Source organism: Ptychodera flava, chromosome 14 (genome assembly GCF_041260155.1).
Source record: "Ptychodera flava strain L36383 chromosome 14, AS_Pfla_20210202, whole genome shotgun sequence".
NCBI lineage: Eukaryota > Metazoa > Hemichordata > Enteropneusta > Ptychoderidae > Ptychodera > Ptychodera flava.
In genome coordinates this window covers 27421829-27448573 of record NC_091941.1, presented here as the reverse complement: position 1 = coordinate 27448573, position 26745 = coordinate 27421829, and the positions used below count along the sequence as shown (strand labels likewise).

Genomic DNA, 26745 nt, shown 5'->3' with positions numbered 1-26745 from the left:
GCGATAGCGCCGGAAAAGCATAACCATTATCTTTCAATGTATGCCATAGTATCTTTCATTTTCGGCGCACCTCTTGGTCCCGACATTTTCGTGACATCTGAATTCATGACTTTTAATTTCGGCACTCACCCCAATATTGAATGTTTCTAGAACTACTCTTTTTCAATTTCAACAACTTTAAGCACAATATTTGCGATGCAATGTGAGGAGGGTTGGAAAAGGGTGCAAGAAGTTGCCATAAAATAGACCTACTTATAAATGTCTTAATAATGTTCTTAATTTATGATTTATTTTGTCTTTCAAAGCATGCTATAGGATACACAAGTTAATATCCCAATAGAAGCTGCATTTCAAAATGAATAGCCATACCCTGAATTTGAACCAATGTATCGCATAAACTTTTAAAAATTAGAAATCCTAAGCATTTTTATACATAATGCAGAAGTTGCATTTTGATTTCTTCGCATCAATTTGCATTGTTTCCCCATTAAGTAGTGAAAAAAATTGAAAATTTTTCCATTAGGATATCTTGTATCTGGTGATACGGTAATAATGGGAAATCATTTCATTTCTGTATATTTGGAGTCTTTACAAAATTCTATTTAAAACACTACAAATGGCCACCAAATAACCCATTTTAATATGTAAAATTCAAAATTTTCTGTATCAGAAGGGGAACACCCCCTCCAAACCACCACCAAGTAATTGGATAAACTATGTCATTTTAGTATTGAACTACCTCGCACTTTTTCAAAACCATCGTCGGTTTGTGTCACATACATGCTTTTAGCCTAGTGTCACAGTCTTAAATTTCTCGCATCGAGCGTATATTTTCCACCGAGTACCGAGTGACACGAACATGGTTTTATGACATTGATTTATGATGTAATATCTCCCACGTCAGCATTTTACACGTCAGCATCTTTGTACGTATTGTACATATGTACAACGCGTGATGTTTCAAGGTGACAATCCAGGTGGCAATAAAAGTGCCGACAATGACTGTAAGTTTGCAGAGTCAACATATCATGAAGAGTCAGCATTTCGTTGTATCACGAGATGGTGTGTCAATAGAATACAATGTGTATATTACCGTTTGAGTAAAGGTATATTCCGTAAGAGAGTAAACTTAAAATTGTGATAAATGAGAAATGACATTCATTCAGAGAGACGATGATGAGAGAGTTTACGTTGTAACTCGGGCTGAGTTCCCGTGCAGTAAATAAAGCCATCAATCTCAATTCTACCAGCGTGTTTGTCTTCAATTGCACAAGTATTACGGTCCTGTGGTACAGTACCTCTGATATCTGGTAAGGACTGGACAATATACGAATACTGTTCGCAACAGACAGCTTGAGGCTATTCCCCAGTAAGACACAGAGTGAAGTAGGAATAGAGTTGCGACACTACTACCTAGAAAAAACTTAATCACTGACAGTGGTATTGTTTTTCTCACAGGCTGAGACATCGATGACTTCTTGTCTCTATCAGTTATTTTGCTGTTGTAAAGGATGCTTCTATTTTCTTTCCAACATTCTATCAGAAACAGATGCTGTTTGCCTATAGTTCCATGTAAACTTTGTGCTGCTTTACATTTCAGTTTTGGCATGTAATATAGAGGAAAGCAAGTACAGTATACGCCTCGAAAGTGAAGGCGCAAACTTACCTAAGGGACTCTTTCAACTATTCTCTTTCAAAATCAAGAATAAAAATCGGGGTCACCGTGCAAGTTTTGGTACCAGAGAAACAAATTACCCAAGATTTGCCGAAATTGAAATTCAAAATGGACGCCATCGCTGTGTGAACTCTATGGAGAAAAATAAACTTCGATTTTCAAAAGACTAAGAAAGTAAAAGTTTTTATTACGCCAAGGGCTTCAAAATGAGCCTCCTCATGTCGTAGAGCAGAAAAGAATGGGAAAGGTTGGAGATTCCAAATATCTGTCCCTGAACAAGATGAACTATTGCTCTGTTGTTTGGGGAAATAGTGACCAGTCGAAATGTAACAAATTTTTTCAAAGTTACAAAAGCAAGCCATTTGTTTGGTATGTGGGGCCAAATGGGACTAAGAAACCAGTCCACTGTTCAAAAGATTGGGACTGCTTCCACTAAGTAATCACAAATGTGTCAAGATGTTCCAAATTGTCAATGGCACGTGTCCAAAATATCTGCAGAATCTTTTTCAACCTGCAAATGTCCACTCGTCGTTCAACTTCGATAAACAATTTGTATTTGCCAAAAATTAGGACAGAAATCACGAGGAAAAGTCTTACTTATTATTCTTTTTGGAACTACCTTCTTTTGTCTTTAAAAATAGCCCAAACCTCTTTCAAGTCGCATTTTTATGAAAGTCTTATTGATCAGCTGTAAGCCTAACGTGTACTTTGCTTCTGCTTTGTTGTCGCATTTACTGTTTTTCTCATGTACGTTATCTGGTATGTTGTTGTTTGTTTTGATACTTTCGACCTTGTGGAAGATCGGCCTTATTGGCTGAACAAGTTATCGACAGTTAATAAAGTTTAATAATAATAATAATAATAATAATAATAATAATAATAATAATAATATAATAATAATAGGCCCTAATAACAAAATGAACGGGAAATATTGACATGTCAGCGCACGCACGCGCACGAAAAAACTTCTTGAGAGGGGAAGTGAAAAAAAGATGCCAGACTTCACACAGTTGGAAAAAGAATAATTCCAGGTGAAGCAGGGAGAAAGAAAAATAATGCTCCAGTTCCAGAGTCAATCCTTCAAGCCCCCCCCCCCCCCCCCGAATATCAAATGGTCCACCCCAAATACTTTCACTGTCTGTCGGTCAGTCATCCCGCAGCAAGAGCTGAAGCACTTCCGGCCGCCCAAGCATACAGCGTAGCCTAATGCCGGGGTGTAATGTTCCTGACGGAATATTAAAAACACCTTTGGCTTACGAAGTGGGACAGAAGTCGCGTTCGCAGAGTCGTCCGACCGGTCCGCACAACTCGTTTTGGTCTTCCTAATAAATGGGATCCTTGCTCAATCAAGTAACAAACTTGGCTATAGCGAAGGTGCGTTCCGAATAACACGTACTTCGACGTCTGATTCATCGGTTAGACCACGGTACGTACGTCAGCAGCTATGTTGGTGCCTGTAACTGAAGCAACTGAAGCACAGACGTGCTTTGGTCGTTTTTTAGCTCCACGGTAGTTTGATAGTGTACAGTTTATGCTGTGTCAGTTACTCTCTATGCTACTTTCCGACGTCCTCATACGGAGACTATCCTCTATCACAGTCGTTTGGAGAGCTATTCAGCGCTGGGACTATTCGCCCCATAGACGAGTGTGCAGAAGCGAGAAATACCGCTTCTGCACACTCGTCTATGGGGCGAATAGTCCCAGCGCTGAATAGCTCTCCAAACGACTGTGCCTCTATAATATGAAGGTCTGAACGTACCAAACCTCTCAGCCCACAGCATGCTGCACGCACAGGCGCTCCTTAGCTGGGTAGTTTGCTAAGTAGATCGATTTTCGGCTCGATTTATCGATCCCGTAGTCGATATGCCCGCCACTGCAACCTAAATACTAACTAATCCAACTAAGTATTTAGGTTGCAGTGGCGGGCATATCGACTACGGGATCGATAAATCAAGCCAAAAATCGATCTACTTAGCAGACTACCCAGCTAAGGAGCGCCTGTGGCAGCACATCTGTGAACTGAAGCATAAAATTTGGGATAACAAAATTTTATGCAATCCTCAATGTGATTTTTGTGTTCACAACTTCACAGTAGGAGTGAAAAATATATGTTCCTATATCCTTTGGACTGGATTCCAAAATCGAAAAGATATACATCCAACATTACTCGTCTATTAAAGAAGTGTTCAGAAAGTTGTGTACTGTAGATGATGTCATTGTCAGGCAGAGTCCCACCGCGCCCACATGCACCATGCTGCGATTCAGTAGCCAACAACTTCCCATGGTAATGTTGTGTGGGATCGCGATCGCTGAGCTGGGATTTTAAACTTGTGTGAAGCTAGCAGACAAAGCGTGGGAGACAAAAGTATGATGTGGAAGCACAGTCACTTGTGAACTGATACATATGACCGCAGTGTGGTATCACTATACACATATTGACTGGCTATGAGGGCAACAGCATACGTCTGTACCCCGAGGGACTGTGAGTCACCCCCAAAAACAGACTGTTTCCCGAGGCCGTAGGCCGATGGAAACAGTCTGTTTTTTGGGGTGACTCACAGGCCCGAGGGTTAAAGACGTATGCTGTTGCCCTCATGCCAGTCAATATGTGTTTTGTAACACACCTCATCCGTAGCCATGCATAAGAACGTACTATACACAAAACTTGTCGCATGTAGGTCTATGATGTAACATGTTGGAGTGGCCTCAGTATGAAAAAGTTTTTCCTAAAGACCGCAATATTTCTGCAAAACGTTCAATTCACCTTTGATTATAGTTTTTGTCCATATCGAGTCCTTGTTGGAAACCAAGCATTCAATTCTTCTTCAGAAAGTAGGATAAACCAAGAAATTTCTGGATTATCGTTTCTATCGCCGAACGACATCTTTGTTTACATTCCGGTACGCGTTCGCGTCAAATATCGTTTTTGACGTCAGCGGGCATCATTTTTCAGAACTGATGCCTGGCAGGCAACAGTTCAAACGAATGATGCCTGATGACGTCGTTTACGTGGATCAGCACAAAAAGAACGCATCCCACGTGACTGTCAATTGGCGAATTAGAATACAGACTGCGGATGAGGTGTGGTATCACAGTCACATGTGTTCTATTCCACTCTGAGCCTATGCGCCCCATAGACGTATATACCTATGCCTGAGAAGAAGAACATTCTTCTCAGGCAAATGTACGCACGTCTATGGGGTGCATAGGCGCAAAGCAGAATAGAACACAGGTGACTTTGGTGGTATGAACTAGAAAAGTAGCATACCATACAGCCGCTGTCGTTTATCCAATATTCACCAACACTGTGACCAAGTTCACAAGCCACTTTATTATACATGTTATATAGTGTGTGGAAGCTAGATGAAAAAACCTGCATGCTTCTTTACACTCCTATGAGCAAGGCAAGTGTGCATCAAACTCACAACAAAGTTTAATGAGCATGCTGGTTATTTTTTCAATTGCAAGTTTATTTGTTGCCAGTTATCTGAGGTCCAATAATCATACGTAGAGGGACAAAGTCGGCAGCCATATTCTGCAATTTTTTGATGACTTAAAAATCCCTGGTAAAGTCAATAGGCACCCCAAATGGTGAAGGATGGCTTCAAGCTAGGATAATATAAAACATCTTTCTTGCTCTTAAGGGGAGAACCATATGATTTAGGGGGGCCTGGAGGATTTTGGGGAAAAAATTGCCAGCAGGTAAAGAAGAAGAAAAAAGAAGAACTGGCAAATTTGATCCAATAAAATTTGGGAAATCTAGCTCTCATTCTCTCATTCTCTGGAGGTGCGCTGCCTTTGGTGGCGCAAACATTTTCAAAATACATGAACTCCAGTGTCTTTTTGCCAGTGGTTGGTTGTTTTCAGCTTTACTGGTTTGCAATATAGGTTTTGGCAAAGTGGTGTTGTTTGGGGGGCAAAATGGTTTGGGGCAATGTGTCTCTTTGGGAAAAGAGGTTTTGGTATGAGATTGTTTTGGTATGAAGTGGTGAAGTGGTTTTTTTACGAAATGATATGGGACGAGATGATACGGTGGGACCGGGTTTTGGTGCAATTAGTGTCTTAATTTGAATTGGATTTTACTAGCAGAGTGGAAATGATGGGTTCTTGGCATGCTTTAGCTGAAGTTAGGCAAATTATCAGCCCAAGGTCACATGTTAAATAACTTGGAGACCAGGTGTTTGTTTAGAAGTTCATTTGTGCTGTTGGACGGCTGTTAGATTTGTAGCAGTTATTGAAGAAAGAAATGTACAAAAATTATCTTTGGTAACAAAAACAAGGGAATATACATGAAAAGTATCTTTCACTTTGTGTTTCATTCATCATTAAATATTAATGTTGTAATGTGATGTGTATAGGAAATTATATTTTTGCATAGTGACTCTACAAATTGAATATTAAATATATAAATATTGTCTGACATGGTGCTGAGGTGGCCAAAGTATCCACTCATACTCCGACATGGTTGTAATATTTGTGTCCATGAACACTTCACAATAATTTTGGGTTTCTTTGTTTCTCGCTTGCCCTAGGCATGGGTACCTAAGCCTATGTGAATCGCCATTCTCATGACCCCTAAATGACCTCACATCTTTGCAATTTTGGTGGTGTGAATGCATTCAAAATGCACTTTTTCTGAAGGCAAAATGAATTATTAGAAAATGTCAAAGTTTGCTAGAAAGTGAGCCATTGTGGCAATTCAGTGTAGAATTCAGTATTTGGTTAAAATTTGAACTGACCTGTGATAACACACTTCTATGGACTTTCATTGTCGAAAGATACAATGAAGGCAACACCTATAATTTTGGTATGGATGCTGCATGTGATATCATACCTTGCTACAGAAATCTTCACTAACAACCTTTTGAAGTAATTTTCATGTTGTATACATGTCATCTGAAAGCAGAGAACACCGAAAATGTTTGCTTTCTGATTATTTTGACAATTAATTTGGATTTTTTCCGGAAATGCTGTACTTGGTTTAGGTATTCTCTATATCAGGGTTATCCGTGATTCATCAATACCTGGCCAGTATTCATTGCATACTTTGTTTCAAATGTTATGAATTTTTTTCAAATATTGCTTGCAAGCAGTAGAATCTCAAAAGATAGGAATAGCAATAAAGTGTACCAAGTATACAGACAGAATGAAAAGAAATGGTGTTAATTTTAGTTTCCTTTGTGTAAATTTGACAAATTGTAAATTCATCTTATAGTAACCAACACTGTACAATGCGAGTTTCTAGTAATGTCTGCAACGATGACTTTCAGAAGAAAAACACAAGGAAATGGCAACATTTCCATGATAAAGTTCACATCCCGCTATTGACGTACAATTGATTTTACTCTGCAGTTCATACAGTCATTTCAGCTGTGGAGATGAACAGCTTGGTGGTTTTGTCAAGAATCAGAATCTCACGCCAGTGCTCAGGAACTCATGTAAGTGTTGGTAATTATTTTTTCATAATAACTGAAGTTTTCTCCTCTGACAGTAGTAATTACATGTAACACAATGGTGTAGATTACTATCAGATGAATTCAATTTGCAATGTCATCTGGTTGTATATTAAAGCGCAGTGGTCATCGCGCTGCGCAAGCTCCTGAGGGGTCCCCCCTTGTTGACAACATATCCGAGAATGCCCCATGAGGTTATGGGTTGATGATTATGTTCGCGATATTGCCGCTGATATGGCGGCTGATTTGTCACAAGCATACCAACTTACCAAATCTAACACGCAATAAAATGTCAATTAAAGTTAAATGTTAAATATCTGCTGAATATTGAACAGTAGTTACACGCTGGATTGAGATCACATTTGATCATGATTTTCTTTAATCAGTTGAATGAAACTCGCTCGAGCCATGGAGCTAAACACTTACCCGTACGCGTGTATATGTCAACAGACTATTAATGACAGGGCTCTGGTCTACGACATCGCTAGCAAGGACGAGAACTTCATTTCAAGAGGCCCAACATGAGTACAATTGACAAAACGCAAGCTACAGAAATCTACAGCTTGCAGAGCAATGCCCGCTGCAGCAAGAAGCGTCTGTTCCGTGGTCTGCATGAACGTTGGTGTCAAGAGAACCGGGTATATGGCGCGCTACTATACTTGGCTGTTGAGAATCCAACTCCACTACGAAGTTTACCCCGTTTGGGGGGTGCAAACGAGAATTCCATTCCGAGTACCAGGTATCAAGTCAAGCAAAGGACCTTTCATTGGTCTTCTTGTTATGTGGGGGTTATCTCATTTGAAAGAGGATTCAGACCTACCCGGCAATCAGGAGGTACAACAACGAAGTCTGCGTAGCACCGGTAGGCCTCAGCTCTGCATGGCAGGGCTATGTGTTACCGGCGTTGTTCGGCCTGTGGTGGGAGGCCGTATAACGCCGGTAACACACAGCCCTGCCATGCAGAGCTACGGTAGGCCTACACTAGCTAGCCGTTGGATATCTCTGCCATGACCGTGCACAGGATCTCTCAATACGTCCCTGTGTGTAGCCGTGCAATTTTCCTGCCGAATGTAGCGAAAACCCGCTCGTTTTGTCTATTGTGTCCTGTCATTTGACTATTTCTTGCCACGTATTACTAGAAGAAGTAAAAAATGGTGATCAACAGTGGGTCGTGGGCCAAGTCGTCGCTGGGCCGGTACGTTGTGCAGCTGGTTGTGGGACCGGATTCTCTTATATCCGTGTACGTCAACGCGGTGACCTTCTCCCCTATCGAAGCAACAGCATCTCCCGTGTCCTGCTCTGGCTTGCCGATCATGGTCTTGAGTGTAATTTTTGTGTTAGGCATTGTGCTTGTTGCTGGTCTACATATATATATACAATGTTGATCATTTTAGTGATGTATTTTTACCGTGCTGTACATAGCATTGTGATAGAGGGACTGTGTGTACAACCAGCGTGACCGCGCGCGATCAAACCCATTTGTTCACTGTGACTGCATGCAGTAAACTCAGCGACATAATGTGCAGAGTGTCTCAATGTTCGTAGCCTTAGGCCTACATGAGTTTATAGATGGAAATACACCTTGACGTTCGTTTCCGATCTTACTATTTTACTATTGCATGATGTTGAGTCTTACAAAGGCATTAACAAAGTGAGGGACCGCTCCCATCTCACTCCGATTGAAGTTGAGAAGACTTATGTTTACAAACATTTATGTTTATCAACAAAAAAATCACGCACGCGCAGCGCGACGACCACTGCGTTGTATATTAAAGTTACAGTGTGGTAGGCCGTGAAAAACCGCCAGAAATATTTTTTGTCCAAAATAAAAGTTTGTGGCCTCTACAAAAAACTTAAATGTATAATAATCAGCGTAAAACACATCTTTTGGTGTAAAAAATGAATTTTTTAGATGCTTGATGATGTTTACCTTTCACTCATGGAGGAAATTATGATCAATATATCATAAACAGAGCAGTCACCTGCGGCAAAAGCTGTTGTTTACAGACTCTTTATGACAGTTTCTTTAGCTCTATCCCTGCATAAGAGGGACTTTGACGCAATCCCTTTGAAAGGACCACCCATATTTCTATGACATCTTGTGTTTTTTTGACTAAAAACGATAATATTTACAGTGAACCCTGGTATTAGCATTTTAAAATTAATATATGATACAATATGTGACATACAGTAATCATGCAAACATCAGAAGCGTGACTTTGGGAAAAATATCTAGGGATGATATAATGTTGGCCTTTATTGTCCTTTAAAATCAAAATCAGTATTCAAAATTATTATTTGTTGCATTGAAAACTTAGACACATTGATATTGAATTCTCCTACTTTCTCAAAACTTGTTCATATATGTGCTTGCCTTTTACAGATGTAAGAAGGATGTCAGCCCAACCTGACAGGTCAAAGTTCGTCAATGTGAAGACCCTTAGTAATGCATTGCCAAAAGACGTTCGGCAGATGATACGAAAGAAAGAGCTGGCAGATGGCCAACCAACTGCTGGGATATGTGATGGTAAATTCTGCAACTGATTTTGTCAGGAATCCGAAGTTGAGTGTCAAGTTCTCAAAATCTTTTTCTCCAGTTTGTGTGGAGCAAAGGATAATCTTTGAAGATTTGTCATTGATATTATGATAAGCTAAGCTGGAATCATTGATATTATCATTATGTATGGATGTGTTAAATAATGCTAATTAATACAGTTTGCAAAATGAGAACTTTTGCTTCAAGAATTAAATGCAAATTTGATGTTCAATCAAATTTGTAACAAGGCAAATTCTTGTCAAAACATAGCTTTTGTCAAATACAAAGAAGACAAAAATACACTGAAACCCTTAAACCATATTGTTCATTGACCCATAGGTTATACACAAGCCAATCTGACTATTGTACACGAGTCACTAGCTGATGACTTTGAACAGTTTTGTCATGCAAATTTTGGTCCTATGTCGCTGATATACAAATCCAAACCAGGAGAATATGCAGCTCCGGGTATATCACATCATGATTCTGACATTCGGTAAGTATCATGATCACTCATGGGATAAACTGTTTATGTCCACTATTATCATGCCTCAGAATACAGTGAGGTATATTTCTTCTAGCAATGGTACATATTTAAATAGAAAGCGCCCTCACACTGTTAATGTGAAAATTGCAAGAGCACTCATCAGTCATGTATACTGTTTTCTTTGATACAGGTAGTACGTAGGTCTTTTTTATCATGTCCATGGAATGTATTATGCATGGCATTTTGCATTATTTCCTCCATCTGTCACGGTTGAACAAATTTAACCAATTCTGCAAAACTTATTAAAGAGTTAGCAGTGACACCAAATACAAAAGATCGGTATTCCATATGAACATATCATAGTCTACATGTCAAAACTTAAATAGGTTATTCATATACAGTTATAGGCATGTTTGTAACTTATGCCATTTCTCTGTCTTGATTGTACAGATCTGATGTACCAATGTACAATGTGTTTGTCAACGGTAAGAAATCAAAAGCTGTTGGTTCTCTCTTTGAATATGAACAAGAAATGAAGGAGATGAGTACTTTCTATTTAGGATGTAGTTTCTCGTTTGCTCAAGCACTCACTGAAGCTGGTGTTAGACTGCGCAGCCTGGAGGAAAATTCTAATGTCAGCATGTACAAAGTATGTATAAAACAGCTTCTTGCAAATTCCTCGTTGAAAAATATCTCCTATTTTGTGTCCATATGCAATGCATATGGCATATCCACAGGGAAATTAACAAATCATGAAAGCTGATAAGTCTCTTTATATCCATGGCAAAAACAGCAAGGAAATTTAGATAGGCATCATGGTAAACCACGCGCCTCTTTACGGCAACAGATTAGCACCACCCGTTAAGAGGCATAAGTCAGCGGAGCGGAAATTATGCTCTGGCTCGCGAGAATGTAGATAGGTGGTTTACAGTGTGCCCTGCTACTTGGTGAGTGTGTTATCTTCCCTTGATCTACCTTCTCTTCCTGTATGCTCTGTTGACAAAACCATTCTCATAACAGTCAACCACTTTGTATAGCACTCACACATATGGTTTTGCTTAACGATTATAAGGTAAGCAAAGTGTTCATGACATAATATTGCTCTGATTAAGTTTGTGTGCGATGTGTATATGTGTGAGTGCTTCATGAAATCTACTCTACTTTAAGGATGGGGATTTACCTGAGCGGTTTTGACAGTGATGCCTTGCTAGAAGTCACTGAATGCCATATATTGTGAGTTTGAATCCCATTGAAAATCTACTGAATGATAACAATCATTTGTTTTATTCATTTATTTGCATCCTGCATAGCGATTGTAGATGTATCATTTGAAACCTTCTGCATGAGCATTACAATTGCTGCAGAGCATTCAGTTAATAAAGTTGCCTATCTAGCAAGTGGACGGAGATGTAGGTAATGTAATGCCACACACTGACAGCAAGCACCTGAGGACACATTGTAAACCACCAGTCTAAGTTCCTCGCTGTTTATCCACGGAGATTGGAACATTGTAAGGGATATTGATTGAGACTTATCAACTCTACTATCTCAAATATGTTATCGTCAACTGTAAAGGGCCAGTTGTTCTATCTTTTAATGAATTTTTACAATTTTTGTTTTTAATGTCAACTACAATCTCTTATTCTATCACCCAACTTTGAGCCATTTATAGTTTATCATAGATAAATAAATGGAAACACAATTTGCTATGATACAGTTCAATATTTTGATAGATATATTATAACATAAGCTTGCAAAGCATATGCTACATCAAAATTTGAAAGATGAATATTAGTCTTGGTCCTAAATAACTTCATAGAAATTCTCTTTCAATTCTTTTTATGTCAACTACAATCTCTTATTCTACCACCGAACTTTTAGCCATTAATAGTATGTCATAGATAAATATATTAATGGAAACACAATTTGCTATAATACAGTTGAACATTTGGTAGATATATTATGAAATAAGTTTGCAAAGCATAGCTAGTATACATCAAAATATGAAAGATGAATATAGTCTTCATTCTCAATAACTTTGTAGAAATTCTCTTTATAGCAGTATGACAGACATGTAATTTTCACTTTCTGATGTAGACAAATGTACGCTGCCATCCCGTTGGTGTTTTTGATTGTTTCCAAGTTGTATCCATGAGACCTATCCCAAGAAACCAAGTTGAAATTGTCTTCCAAGTGACGCATCCTTTGGAAGAATTGCATGGTGCTCCAGTTCATATCGGTGATCCTGGTGAGTGAGACTTTGCCATGGAAACTACTGCAATCTGAAAAGTTTATTAACGTTTGAAAATGTAAATGGTTTCAGACTGATCTGCCATCATAAATTGTAACAAGATACAAATTAATGGCACTTATTAATTCATGCATTAATTTAAATTCAAAATTAAATTTCTAAGTGTCTGTTGGTTAATTGCTTTCCATCAGTTATGTTAACAGTGTTCAGTGAAAATGACGTCTCTCAGTATTATCTGGATTATATACATAGTTGTAATAATGAATTTAGGAAGTGTCCAAAGATGTAAAACTGCTATTCATATGTTTGTATTGAGTACACAAGTTATGAACATGATGTGCATAATTCATAATTGACACACTAAAAATGAATATAAATGCTATTACATTGTTTTTCAAGGATTAAATACTTACAGGAGTGAAGTTGTGTCCTGCACTGATAATATCAATAAAGAAACGTCAGTGCAAGTTACTGAGTCTTTATAAATTTGCATATATCCACATGTAGTGAAAGGAACCTGTCAGCCATGTTTGTCAGTGAAACTGTACTCAGGTTAACCATACCATACAGTATTGATGGCACCCGTTTTTGTGCAGCCATTCCATTAGAAATCAGTGTTTGTCTACCACCGATATAAATACAGGTGTCTGAATTATAGTGTTTGAATTCCTTGAAGTTCAAGTATTTTATCATGTGTTTTTTTCCTTCAATCTGTAGCTATGATTGGAATAGCTGATATTAACAATGTGGACTTTGGATTCGCAGCAAAATTCTATGAGGGTGATGTTCCAGTCTTTTGGTCCTGTGGTGTCACAGGACTGATGGCGCTTCAAGCAGCCAGTAAGTTTAACAATATTCATTATAGTTTGTGTTAATACTTTCAGGGATATTCTAGCTTTTTGATACTCCGAATATAAGACAATTCAGTCATTTTGCAAATGGTATCTTGCTATTTTCATTTTCACATTCCAATGTATCAATTAAAAAAATATAAGAATGCAAAATTTTCTATGGCATTAGAATATTTCAACAAATGCATTTCAAATATTTGACTGTATTTGCATACCTTGTTCATGTGTCTTCTTTCTTAGATTCACCTTTGGCGTTTACTCACTACCCTGGCTGCATGTACATTTCCGATACACCTGTCAAAAAACACGATCTGTCATCCTTACCAGACAAGCCAAAGGTCATTGCCCTCAAAGAGGAGCCATTCTTTGCCAGTGTTACAGCAGAGTCAGTTGTCAGTAAAGTGAAGGCACTGGAAGAGTGTATTCAGGATGATCCTGGTACGTTTCATTTATTTATACTTTCAATAGCTTTTTATTATCCTGTTTTATTCCATTACTCAGCATTTTCAAGCCAGCAAAAAACAACAATTTAATCGCTCTATGAATAAATATTTCTTTCATCATGTTTTGAAAGAGTTTCCATCTTTCATTTGAGAAAGAAAACATCAATATTTCCTTATTTCTTTATGGACTTTCCTCTTTAATGATTTTATCTGTCTTCTTATTTCAACAATATGGCCCAGACTTGTTGTATAGATGAAAGATCAGTACTTGAAAGAAATTAAGGGAGCAATCTGTAAATTATATGAATGAAGTATAGGTGTTCCAGGAAAATGCAATTGAGCTATTTTGTTGACATGAAGCTAATAATATTCAACACAAATACTCTCTATTTAGCTGAATGAAAATGTGGCTAAAACTGTATTTCTTATGTTTGACATTCCACAGGAAAGCGCGGCATTTCTCACCTTTATATTCCAGATGAGCTGATCAAGTCAGCTCTAAGCCTCTCCCATTCATCCTCGGTTGTCATAGCAACAGGTTTCCCATGTGTTGTTGACAAGACTCCACCTCATGAGAATGATGGATTGTCAGGAACTATTGCCTTAGCAACCATGTTGCAAGCTCTTGGAAAGCAGGTGACAGTAATGGTGGACACTTCGATGGAAACACTGATGATTGATATAATAACAAAGTTGGTCTCAAGAGGTAATTATACATGTCAACAACTATTATTTTATGGCTGAAATAATACTATGTTGATTTTATAGTGTTTCACGTGGTATGTCCATGGGATTACGTGCCAAATTAAACTTCTTAGGCCTAAATATTTCATTAGGTTTGAAACATATTCTAAATGATGTCTTTAAGGGTCATTAATTTATCATTTTTAGATAAATTTTAGGTTAAATAAATAATTCTAATGTGGTATGTGACATGTTTGGGTTTTGTTTGTGTTCTCCTTATAAGTGGTCTTGCAGCGGTGGGTTGTACCATGGTCACTTTATGAAGTTACCATGGTTGTTTTTTTCTTATATATTCTCAATAATACAGTAACTATACAGTAACCATCTTATTTTCTGGAAATTATGGCATCTTCTCCTGTAGGACTTTTGGAAAATCAGTTTCTGGATTGAAACTTGATCATTTAATTACTTGACTCTAATTTTCTTAATATTATTCTACTAACTAGCCTTTAAAAAGCCTGCAAAAGTTACTTTATCAATGATAGTTTGTATCAATGAAATCATAGAGAGTTACAATATTCACTTATTGATATGACATCATGCTGTAGTAATACACTTTGGAATTTTCACTGAATCCCATTTCAAGATATAAATTTCAATGGCTTATTTATGTGATCAAATTTCACATTTTTTTCAATAAAATTCTGCTTTCCAGGAGTGATTTCGAAATCTATAGATGTCACATCATTTCCACCTTCTGGACAGGATGCTAATCTACAAACAGCACGAGAGTTTCTAAGTGGTGAAGATGAATTACATCCCAAGTACCAACACTTGGTTGCAATAGAGAGAGTTGGTAGAGCTTCTGATAAAACATGGCGCTCTATGAGAGCTGTTGATCTGACATCTTTGGTCAGTCCGATAGATCTCTTATTTGATGCTGCAAAAGATATGCCATATGTTTCCACAACAGGTGGGTCATTATAAGTCTGATAAAATTGTCTCTTTTTGTTCTACCCAGACAAATTCAGGAAAGCAAACAATTTTTAAAAATATCATTTATGATCAATTCACTACTTCTGAAAGTGTATTGTACCCCAGTCCCTCCATAAAATGAGATGCACATCTAAGAATGGGCCACTTTACTAATAAACACTCTACAGATCATTTAATCATATGACATTAATTTACGTATCATGCTTTATAATAATTGTGTTGTAAGTATAATTATGTGCAGTCTATAATTAAAGAATACAGTACTGTAAAATGAGTGTAGCATTGTATTGTCTACAAAGGCCACAGCTAATGATGGCATGCAATCAGGCAATGAAATAATTCCTGTTTTAAACAGACTCCACAAATGCTCTGATAGCTAATTTTATCTGCAATATCTCTTTCTCTGTTCATCTTATGTCATTTGAAGCATCAGCAAAATAATACACTAAAGTGTTGTAAATGGTGAAAGTGTAACAATTTAAATCAGATATCATATTACTTAAAGCAGGACTTAAAATTTTAATAAAATTATCCCCTGCAGGGATTGGAGATGGTGGTAATGAACTTGGTATGGGTAAAGTTCAAGACAGAGTGGTTGAACATATCAATCAAGGATCTGAAGTTGCTTGTGAGGTTGCTGCTGATTATTTGATCACAGCTGGTGTCTCTGACTGGGGAGGATTTGCTCTCAGTATGGCTCTGTACGCAGTCAGTCTGTGTCCAGTCCATGATAGGTATCTCAGAAAGGCTGTAGGTTTCCCGCTTCAAAATGAAGATAGCTTGCGACCGATGTTGCTAACAGCTGAGAAGGTAATGATAGGCTATACCCTGTACTGACCATAAGGATTGATTTTCAGTAATGTTTATATCACTCCAAGCTTGCAGTATCAATTTGAGACCACACAATGCTTTGTATAATGTCTGTCCCCATTGTTGAATAGGTAACAGATCGAACTTGAGGTTCCTTCAAGATTTAGTCCAAACTAATGATTCATCAATACACTATATAGTGATCACCTCCTTAATTTGATCTCCCAACCTTTAAGGTTTGCTGAATTTTAACTTATGAGAAAAGAGGAGCAAAATGGACGTTGCTGTCTTTCTGTCAGAAAACTCCTTTCATGTCTTGCAGCATCTAACATACATTTCTTTTTTATTGTTCCACCAGCAAGAAGCAATGCTGTCTGTCCTGATGGATCATGGGATATGTGATGGTGTGCTCGGAGAGCTGTCAATGTCTGTTGATGGATTGCCATTTCATGATGTACATGCTGAAAAAATCAATGAACTCAACAAACTCACAATCACATAGGCCATTACTCCTAATCTTTGTTATTTTAGTCTCTTAAAGATGTCCAGAAATTTGTTAAAGAACAAACAGCTTACCAGCTGACTTTAAGAAATTTAAAGCAGAGGTGTTTTTACTTGTAATAATGATAATAATAATAATAATAATAACATTCTAGCGTACTGGTACTTTTAGCAAAAGTACAATTTGAAGAATTCAAGCTAAACTCTTAAAAACACCCTCCTGTATATTTAAACAATTTGACAAATTTCCCCTCTTACTCACTGGTTTTACCCTCTCCCCATTTCCCACCACGATGACTACTTGCTTGCCCTCTCACATGTATAAAACATTTAACCTGCTTTCTCCTCACCAAATGAGTTGCCCTCAAAGCCCACCAAACACTGGAATCCCACACACTGCCATCTTGTTTTATTGTCATAAGTATCTCACAGGTCAAAAGAATAAGTAATCAAAATGAAATGAAAATCGCTTAGATATAAGCACTCTTTTTTCCCCCATATTGATATTTCTTTATGATCATTTTCCTTATGGGATTGAAAACTTTAATTTGCAAAACATAATTTTTTACACAAAAAGAAACTTAAGGGGGCACTGCACCCAACACAGCATATTTTGCTCGAAAATCACGTTTTTGCAAATATTCATTCAATTTTAATTAATATGTTAACCCAAGACTAATATTGGTGGTCACCTTTTAGCTTGTCAAGCAGTCGTACATTTCGTGATAAAGAAGTGTTAATTTATGCAAATGAATGTAAATCACCCAATTTCCTGGCTTCTTTTTCCTCCCAATTTCAAATTTCGAAAGGATTTAACTCCACTCTTGCTGGGTCAAATTTTCTGAAATTTTCACATTATGTTCTTTAAATGCTTTTTAAAAAAAACGACTATTTTGTTATGGCAATAAAGTTATTACATTATAAATAAGAGGCATTTGAATTTTACTAATCATGATTTTAATCACTTATTTGAATGTCACTCTTTCAACCCTTGCCATTTTTGAATGAGGATAGATAATGAAAATAATTAGTCGTTTTTTTCTATATGTACTCGTCTTTCAAGTTAAATATTACATTTCAGAAAATAGTGTCAAGTTTTTGACTTAAATTAATTTTTATCATTGATACCAAAATTGAGGTTTTTTACCCCACATATACACCCACTTCATCTTTCGAGTTAACTACTGCTACCATACTAAACTTTAGAGTCTCTGATTTTTGAAAATGTAAAGTATGAGGGGGTTTCCTTGTCATCTTTGATGAGAAATATTACTTTGAAAAAACTGCGTTGGCAACATGCAGCTCCACCTCTATAAACTTTCTTGACATCTAAATTACATATCTGCAATCTTGGAATGCTGGCAGTAATTCTTTTGTAGCATATCATGATGGTTCCTCCAGTCCAAACGGAGAAACTTCATCAGATCAACAAATTTGTCCCGTAAACGAACCAGCTTTATTGATATGTAGATGATAAATTTCACCTGATCTGGCTCAGAGATATTCAAATCTATGAGGAAGAACATTATATAGATGGATTGAGACGTGCAAATTCATGAAGTAATATCAAGACACATGAATATGTTTGACATTTGCTTATTGATAATTAATATTGGGGCAAATGTTTTACCTTTACCCATTGTTGTTATGTAGCAAACTTTGATCTGTAGGTCCACCAAATGAATGTACATTTACAGGTAAAATTATCCGAAAATATCAAATATCAATTTGACTGCCAGTTGTATACCAAGCAAAGACGTTCCCTATCCCTATAATTTGAAACTGAAAATTGCAATTCGTTTTGACATACAGGATGAAAAAAGCATATTTACTGCACAATTCATAACATGAACATGTAAAATGTGGAACAAAAATATCAATAAATAGAGCTGTCATCCCTTTAGATGGCATGACAATGGTTTGAATTGACAACATAGAACAAGTTGGGACAAAGTCTCTGTTGTTTTACATCAATTTTTATTGTACAGTATTTCAGAAGTCAGAAAGCCTAGGGTCATATCAATGATAAAACAGGATACAAGTTAATTGCAACAGTACAACACGCATGGTGTCTACTGAAATAAAATAGTAAATTGAATAAAATAATAGAACCTTTTAAGACCTATTCTCAATTATTCTGTGTAGAATTGCGACTCTATGTTCACCAACGTCTGGCCAGTTTTCCTCACACAAAATGAACAAAATAGGTATGAATTAAGAAATCGATTTTGGGGAGGGGCAGGGGCCAGCATAGAAATGAAGAAAACGAACTTTGCATGTGTTGGTTATATGACCTACTTCCCCTTGGCAAGCATTATCAAATATGCATAAATTGTACAGCTTGGTATCGTCATGTACAGTGCAGTGTCAGCCAATTCATTTTCCAAGTCATTTTCTTTAAACTTTCACAAAAGGCTTGGCATGAGAAGTCATTCTGAAAAATGTAGTCAAAAAGTGGTATCACTGAATCAGACTTCAAGATAAAATAGAATATTTCCCTATATATTAAAGAACTTAAATTTGTCTTAAAACAACGTGAGTTGTACAAAATCAAAAGTATTGTGTAATTCTGTACAATAAGTCTTAAAGTAAGACAAGAACAATGCATTCTTCATCACATTTCTTGTCTTCTAAACTGTAATATATTCTCCTGCTGTTGTCGATGTCATACTGACTTGAAACCCTACAAGCTGTAACTCTTGAAATTTGTCGACCTTAAAATATCTTCCTATTTTCTTCTTGTTTTCTATAAATTGTACCCTCTGAAGGGATATGGGCTTTTACTGCATTAGGAAACTATTCCTTTATGAAACATTTGATAAGTCAAATTTAGGAATCATTTTGATTTCCCGCCATTTTCAAAGATTGGTAATATTACAAAGGAAACAGAACTTACAATGTCAAAGTTGAAAACATTCACCCCTATGCATTATATTGGACTACTCTGTGCAGTTTATGTGAAGATTTCAGTGCAGATATGCACAGTAAGCGTATCTATGGGTTTTGCATTTCCGCAAGGGTATGCGATTTAATGTTTGGGCAAACATTGAATCACAGTGTATATTTATCTTGTTCAAAATTGCATATATAGTTCCTGCAAGTGGTTGATAGTAAGTGTATGCACCCACCTAAATTAGTACATTCTCACAAACTTATTTTAGCTTGAAAGTAAAACCATAAAAATAATGCTAAAAGACACAGCTCGTGGGGCTGTAAAGTCACAAACTGAAATCACTTAGGGATGGACCATAAGACCTTGGGAGGGGGTGGTTCAAAACAGAAAAAAAAAATTTTCAGAGCAGAATAAAAAAAATCTTCAAACTAGTTTGCAAAATAAAAAAAAATAAAAATACAAATGTGTAAAAAAGAAATCTGCAACAGTCTTTAAAATCTTGATTTATTTTAGATTTTATCGACAGGAAGCAGCTTTCTGTATTTTTAGTACATCCTCCAGGTACATTTTTAATTTTATTGTATACATTTAGAGTGACTGTCTCCCTTATACTGGAAGTTGTGATCATCTTATCTTTTCAGGACATTTGTATTCTGATCACTTGAAAATTATAAAATTATAGAGCCTGTTTTCTACTTTTTTCCTGCGTACAAACCAAGCAGGTACTTTAGGTAAAACATTGAAACTATGGTATTGTTGTCAGACAGAAAGTTATATTTGCCTTTTAAGATCAAGGTGAAAAGATGCAGGCCACATCAGGTTCATTTTTTTCACAGCATTTTATTGAAATAATGAATGCAAGAATGGGTGAACAAGTAGAAACACATCAATAATGATAAAACAACATATTAAGTCATTATGTATTATTGTGCTTTTAAAAAGGCATTTTCAGTTCTTTTTTCTCAAAAAACAGTCCTAAAAACAACAGCAACACATTTTTAACATTCAACAATACACTACGCAGAATGCCATTCAACAATACACTACTTAGAATGCCATCTATCCAACAAATCCCAACACAAAAACACACAAAAGGGTTGAACTTTGAAGGTTTCTCTATAGCAAATACTGAATAAATCTGCATGACTAATCGTTTGTGTGTAGCAAATGTTGAATGACAATTATCTGAAGAATTTTTCCACCACAAAAAAAGTGCATGACTTATGTAGCAAATTTCAAAGAAATTGGACAAGCCCTTTCAGAGAATACAGATTTTTTTACCATAAATGGCATAAATTGCCCTAAAAAGACAAATACTGAAATTTCACCACATCTATACACATCCAATCAATTTGGACATGCTGCTACAGAGAAATAGATGTTTTGATCCAAAAAGGGCAAAAATTGCCCCCCAAAACACAAATATGCAAATTTCACAATATTTTGCAAATAGCTTCTCAGCTTGTCAAAATCAATTGTAAATCATGAGATATGCATGATGTTTGGCAGGGTTAATGTAGGCATTTCACCACGCAGTAGAAAGGGAAGCCAGGAAACCCAAATAGTCAATTTTCAAAACTATAGGAAGCTACTGAGGAGCAAGAAGACCATGTTTCAGAGAAAGATGTGTAATCTGAAAAAATACTCCCCAAATGCCACCAAATAACACCATTTTAATCTCTATTTTTCAAAAGCTCCAATGGCAGGAGGGGGGACACCCCCTACTGACTTCCCCCCCCCCCGCGACCGCTTGTGCGGTCGCTTGTGGTGCTTTGCACGTTTTCCACATACCCTCTTGCACAGGCGAGTCAGAAAACCCGGACCGAGACGAGTCGAGACGAGACCAAAAGACCTCCTATCTTACTGATAGAAAAGTTACGGGTTTTTTTGCACAAAGGCAGCATCTGTACCAATGCCACGGGAAAAAATGACGTTGATCCACTTCTGTCTTAGTCAAAGAAGTGATATCCCACCCCCTACCGTCGACTAACGCTTGTTCATTTTCGTACATTCTAGTCAGTGGTTACATAGTTCTCCGAATTTGAATCTTAATCTGAGGCTGCCTCAGATTCCACACACATAACATACATGTATCGGTAATGTAGAAAAATGGTGCAGAGCCACTGTAGGTGCCTGTCAATAGACAAAAGTTGGCTATTGACACGCAGGACGTTTTTCTTCATAATTCACCACATTTTAGTGAAATAAATTGCTCTTCTTCCACGTAAATGAAGAACACATTGTTCTGCCATGTAGTAATTACAAAATAAGTTCTAATACGTCGGAAATCAATATTTTGCAATGCTAGCGAAAGCCGTCACGCACGGTACGTCGTACGCGTTCACCTTGTCACTCTAGCATAACCACGGTCCTGCATTCGCGTATTTTTGCCGATTGGTGATACTTATTTGGTACAATGCCACCCTTTAGTGATGATGAGGTCCGTTTTGCATTGTAAAAGTCGGAAAATCTTAGTAGTTCACGTCAGAGAACTGTCATGACAGGCATCGTGATTTCCGATGGCCGCGACATTGACAGCTTCGTCGCTTTCGACATAACTCCGCATGCCTGCATTGAGAAACGACTACTACGATGGTGACAACATTCTAAAGCTTCGTCAGCTAATCCAAAATAGCAAGCAAAATGCACCCGAAGCGTAACTTCACGGCCTAGAACGGCGCGAGGCAAGAGCCAGAGAGAAAGATACAAGGAGTCTCAACACGGGGAGCCGACATTTTAACCTTGACCTCCAGTTCCGGTCAGCACTGGTGTGCTGCCTCCATGGTATAGTAAAGCCAATGACCTTGGGTACGACAAAGCTGTACCCGGAAATTAAAACATTTTGGTAAAATTTTTTTCTCGCTTAAAACATCGTAGTAAACATTGCTATCACTTTCAATATCATGTCTTTCCTTTTCAATGTGCAAAAAAGTTTTCAATATGGATCTATACTTGACAAATAGGTTTGCAGGGGAAGCAAAGTCGCCTTGCCCCACAAATTGATTTTTTTACCTAATGTTTACTTTATAACATTATTCTCAGAACTATTCTTAAAAGATGATGCCATTCAGGAGAAATTCCTGACTCTCCAATTGCAATAGCATTACCTCTTATCCTCATATTTTGGCTGTTCCTTTGCAATTAAAAGAACCGTGGACGACGACTTTGTTCATTCTTACGAACAAAGTGGCAGAGGAAAACATTCTGAGAAGCATGAGGAAGTTTATTTCGCTAAAATCCGGTAAAATTTGGCTAAAAAAGTCCCGCGTGTCAATAGCCAACTTTTGTCTATTGACAGGGCCTGTCAATAGCCACGGCATAAAATTAAACCTATGAGCTCCCAGTTTACTTTCCTATAATGTGTTTATAAATGGTGAATCTAATTTCTAAAAAATGATTACTTAAATCTCCTGTATGTATGTTTCTAATACAAGGTTACCTATTTTGAATTCACAGTAGATATCAGAGTAGAATCTGAATCTGGCGCTTATCGCTTAGGCCAAAATGCCGACGTCGCATCGCAGTTCGCATGTTTCGAGCTCGCCTTGAACTCAAGTTGAAAAAACCTCAACAAATCTTTTTTCAGTTGTTCCAATCGTTGATTGTGCTATCTCTTGCTTTGTGCATCGATCTTTGACACTCTCAACAAACTGCAAGCTTTCTGTAGTATTGTATATATGATGTATTTACAACGCCTGGCCTGAGGGGTCATTATGGTCTCGTCTCGACTCGTCTCGGTCCGGGTTTTGAGACTCGCCCTCTTGCACAGGCGTACGGAATGTTTCCTAGATCGTCGTCGGATGGGAAGTGACTGACACTGCATGCACCGTGAGGCCGTATTGTTATACAGTACCGAGGTTCGGCCTTCGGCCTCACGGTGCATGCAGTGTCAGTCACTTCCCATCCGACGACGATCTAGGAAACATTCCGTACGCCTGTGCCCTCTTGTAGAAAAATCCTACAGAGGGAAACTCATTGCCAACATTGTCTTTTTCTCTGATTTGTCTCATTTATATGAATCATCTGTTCAGAATGGTTTATAGACCAAGAGTGATGGATAGACTGTCATTGGTTGTGCAACTCATTTCTTTCTGTTCCAGTATTAGGCAGTACTGTTGGACATTCAGTGCGCAAGATGATCTGCAACATTTCGCGAAATCTATCGGCAATATAAATCACTAGGCCATATGTATGTTGGGGTTACAGCACACAATCTTATTTGGGCTAGTGATATGGAATTACATTGTATCCTCAGACGGCGTCGAACTAAAAAAATTATAAATCTGAAAATTAACTCAGAAAAAAATTAGCACAGCTTTTCTCGTTTTGAAAATTTTTTTTTAGAAATTTAGAAATTTACAATTTCATTGTGACCACCCCCTCCCAGGATCTAATGGTCCGTCACTTACACTATTACGTTCTTCACATGCTGTCCTCCGCTATATTTTTCGAAACACTGCGACTAACTTTATGCTTTACAGACTGCCGCCATGGAGGGTCATCACTCATCTAGATGCTGTTGAAGTGTTGACCGCACTTGTTGACCTCGGGATACATGCTGAAGAACAACCGAACATGTCTGTTGATAAACTTCCCTTTTATCCTGTCCACGCAGATGAACTTCATCAGCTCAACAAATTTGTGCTGTCTTTGTTAGCTTTGTTTTGTTTGTTGTATTTTGCTGTTAACGTTTTGTGTGATAACGTCTTGCCTACCATCTAGCTGAGGGAATTCTTTTTAGATGCACTCGTCCATCATAAGGGGAGTTCAGTCCAAGCTAAACATTCTGTACATGTTTTTTTTAACTGTAAACAACACATTTCTTGTTTGTCGCTGTATAGTATTAAACACACATACAAAATACAGATAATGCCTGACACAAATGATAAAGAATATACGATTCACAAGACCAGCAATCATTAAGAGTTGCCATGGATAGAAAAATAATACAATAATCAGAATCGTATGACAGTTTCTAGCTTATTTTCCATATTTTACTGAAAGCAATGCCCAAGGACTTAACAATTTTTTAATAGATTCCTGGTGCTAAAATATACCAGAACCTTATTTATAATAGCTACGGGGCATCGAAGTAATTTTGGCGGCCATATTGGATTGATGCAAATTATCAAAATGCCTTTGTAAAATATTGAAACTCCAGCATGATTTCTTCATGCCTAAGAAATACACTTGAACTTTAAAATCACTGAAATAGTTTTAACACGCGATTTACGACCGAAAATATCATTTGTAGGAGTGCTGGCCGCCACATTATATTTATGCAAATTATCAAAGTGCCCATGGAAAATATTTGAGACTTATCCGTGGCAAATAAATATTGTTAGACTTAAAAATTTCTTAGATAGGTTGTTTAACCTGCAATATGGCCAAATATGATAATAGGTCGGACTTCTGACAGCCATATTTGAAATTGGACATATTTCCCGAAGATGGATTCGGGTAAATTTTTAACGTGTTGTTCTGAAGAATAAATCGTTGTAATTTTTGGTTGGCTACATGCCAAAATCTCTTAGACTGACCGGACTTAATATCTCCCATGAAGATTCATACATCTGGTGTTCTGATGTGATTATCTTCACGACAGTGGGTGAGATGTTATTAATGAAAACAACCTTATCTAAATTTTAAGTCGAGTTAATACAAAGCAAACTTTAACCATAAAAACAGCTGGTTGTTCTTAGCGTGTTATCTATGTTTTACAACTATGCTTTGATCAATTTTCATGTATGAACTTGCATCTCCACGAGATGGTTTTGTAGGGCGTCAGTTATTAATAAGTCGATTTTATTATTAGTAATTCAATTCAATTCAATTCTTTTATTTAAGGCCAGTTTTAAAATTTAGTCAGACGAATATCACTGAGTGTAAAAGCAAAATAAACACACCAATTTTGACACAGTGTACATTTACACAAAGAAGCCGTCCATGATTGCACCATAGTTTTGAAATCAAGAAGATCAATGCAATTTTTCATATGTTGGGGTAGCTCTGCATGGCAGGACTGTGTGTTACCGGCGTTATAAGGCCTCCCACTGTGGTGGGAGGCCGTATAACGTCGGTAATACACAGCCCTGCCATGCAGAGCTAATGTTGGGGTAGTGAGTTCCAAACCCTGCACCATAATTTGATAAAGACTTTACTCTATATCTTGTTGTTCTTGAGTTTCCTACGCATAGTTGTGATTTGTTTCTTATGCTTTTCATGTTTTGGTTTAAACAAATCCCACATAAAACAAGAAGACAATTTATTAACAATTTTAAAAACTTCGATGATGATCGAACCCTTTCTTGATAATTCTAGTTTCGCTAAATTGGCCTTTTGTAATAAGGTACTATAACTTGAAGTAAATCGGTATAGACAAATTTCAAAGCCCTTTATTGTATACGTTTATCAACGCTATATCGACACTTCCACAAAAATTCCACACGAGCGAGCAATAATTAATGTGATAAAAATGGAGCATTGGAATGTCTTTAACCTAGAAGATTGATCAAGAATTCTCTGCAATACCAGCTTTTTTGCATAAAATACTGATGTAGTAAAAATCTAGTTTACTGTCGATATTTAACCCCCAGAAGATTCACATGTTCATGTGTTGTAATGTTTTTATCCAAAATGTTTAGCGCAGTGACGTCATTAAAATCGTTGAACAAAATAGCTTTTGGATTGGATTAGATTCCATTCCGTTTACTCGGAACCACCTGATGGCATTGCCTCTTACTTTCTACTGGCAACAGCAAACAACGTATTATCATCAGCATAGTTATATAATGACACCTTCGTCAAAGCGATTTACAGATCGAGCTATTTACAGTAACCCTTTCAACAATTTTGGCCATGGCATTCACTAAACACTTCCGGAAAGCTTGGCACGCTGCAGTGTGTCAATTATAATCGTTCAGATCATTACAAAGCCGACTCTAGCCACAAAGACGGCTTGGGCGTGTTATCCTTGTTTTTTACAACTATGCTTTGATCAAAGTTCATGTATGAACATGTATCTCCACGAGATGGTTTTGTAGAGTGTCAGTCATGAATATTAATTGTGACAAGTATTTTTAGTGTCACGGAGCTAGCCTGTAGTGCCGAACGCTGGGAATCACGAATAGCTTATCTAGGTAACGTGTCGAAAGGGAAAGAGTTC

At 37.3% G+C, this 26745-nt stretch overlaps 1 protein-coding gene across 4 annotated transcripts; it reads left to right on the top strand.

The window, feature by feature from the left end:
• Nucleotides 1-2808: 2808 nt before the first annotated feature.
• LOC139149983 (D-glutamate cyclase, mitochondrial-like) lies at nucleotides 2809-18806 on the top strand. 4 transcript variants are annotated; one of them, XM_070722112.1, is made up of 12 exons: nucleotides 2809-3101; nucleotides 7037-7113; nucleotides 9512-9655; nucleotides 10004-10160; nucleotides 10602-10800; nucleotides 12249-12399; nucleotides 13120-13242; nucleotides 13494-13691; nucleotides 14142-14402; nucleotides 15096-15353; nucleotides 15918-16186; nucleotides 16545-18806. In XM_070722112.1, the coding sequence occupies exons 3-12, from the start codon at nucleotides 9523-9525 to the stop codon at nucleotides 16686-16688; spliced, it is 1893 nt and encodes a 630-aa protein (XP_070578213.1). In that variant the 5' UTR covers nucleotides 2809-3101; nucleotides 7037-7113; nucleotides 9512-9522; the 3' UTR covers nucleotides 16689-18806. The 4 variants fall into 4 exon arrangements, with proteins under 4 accessions (XP_070578213.1, XP_070578215.1, XP_070578214.1 ...); XM_070722113.1 differs by having other exon boundaries at nucleotides 2844-3101; nucleotides 7028-7113; XM_070722114.1 differs by lacking the exon at nucleotides 7037-7113 and having other exon boundaries at nucleotides 2810-3101.
• The last annotated feature ends 7939 nt before the right edge of the window (nucleotides 18807-26745 follow it).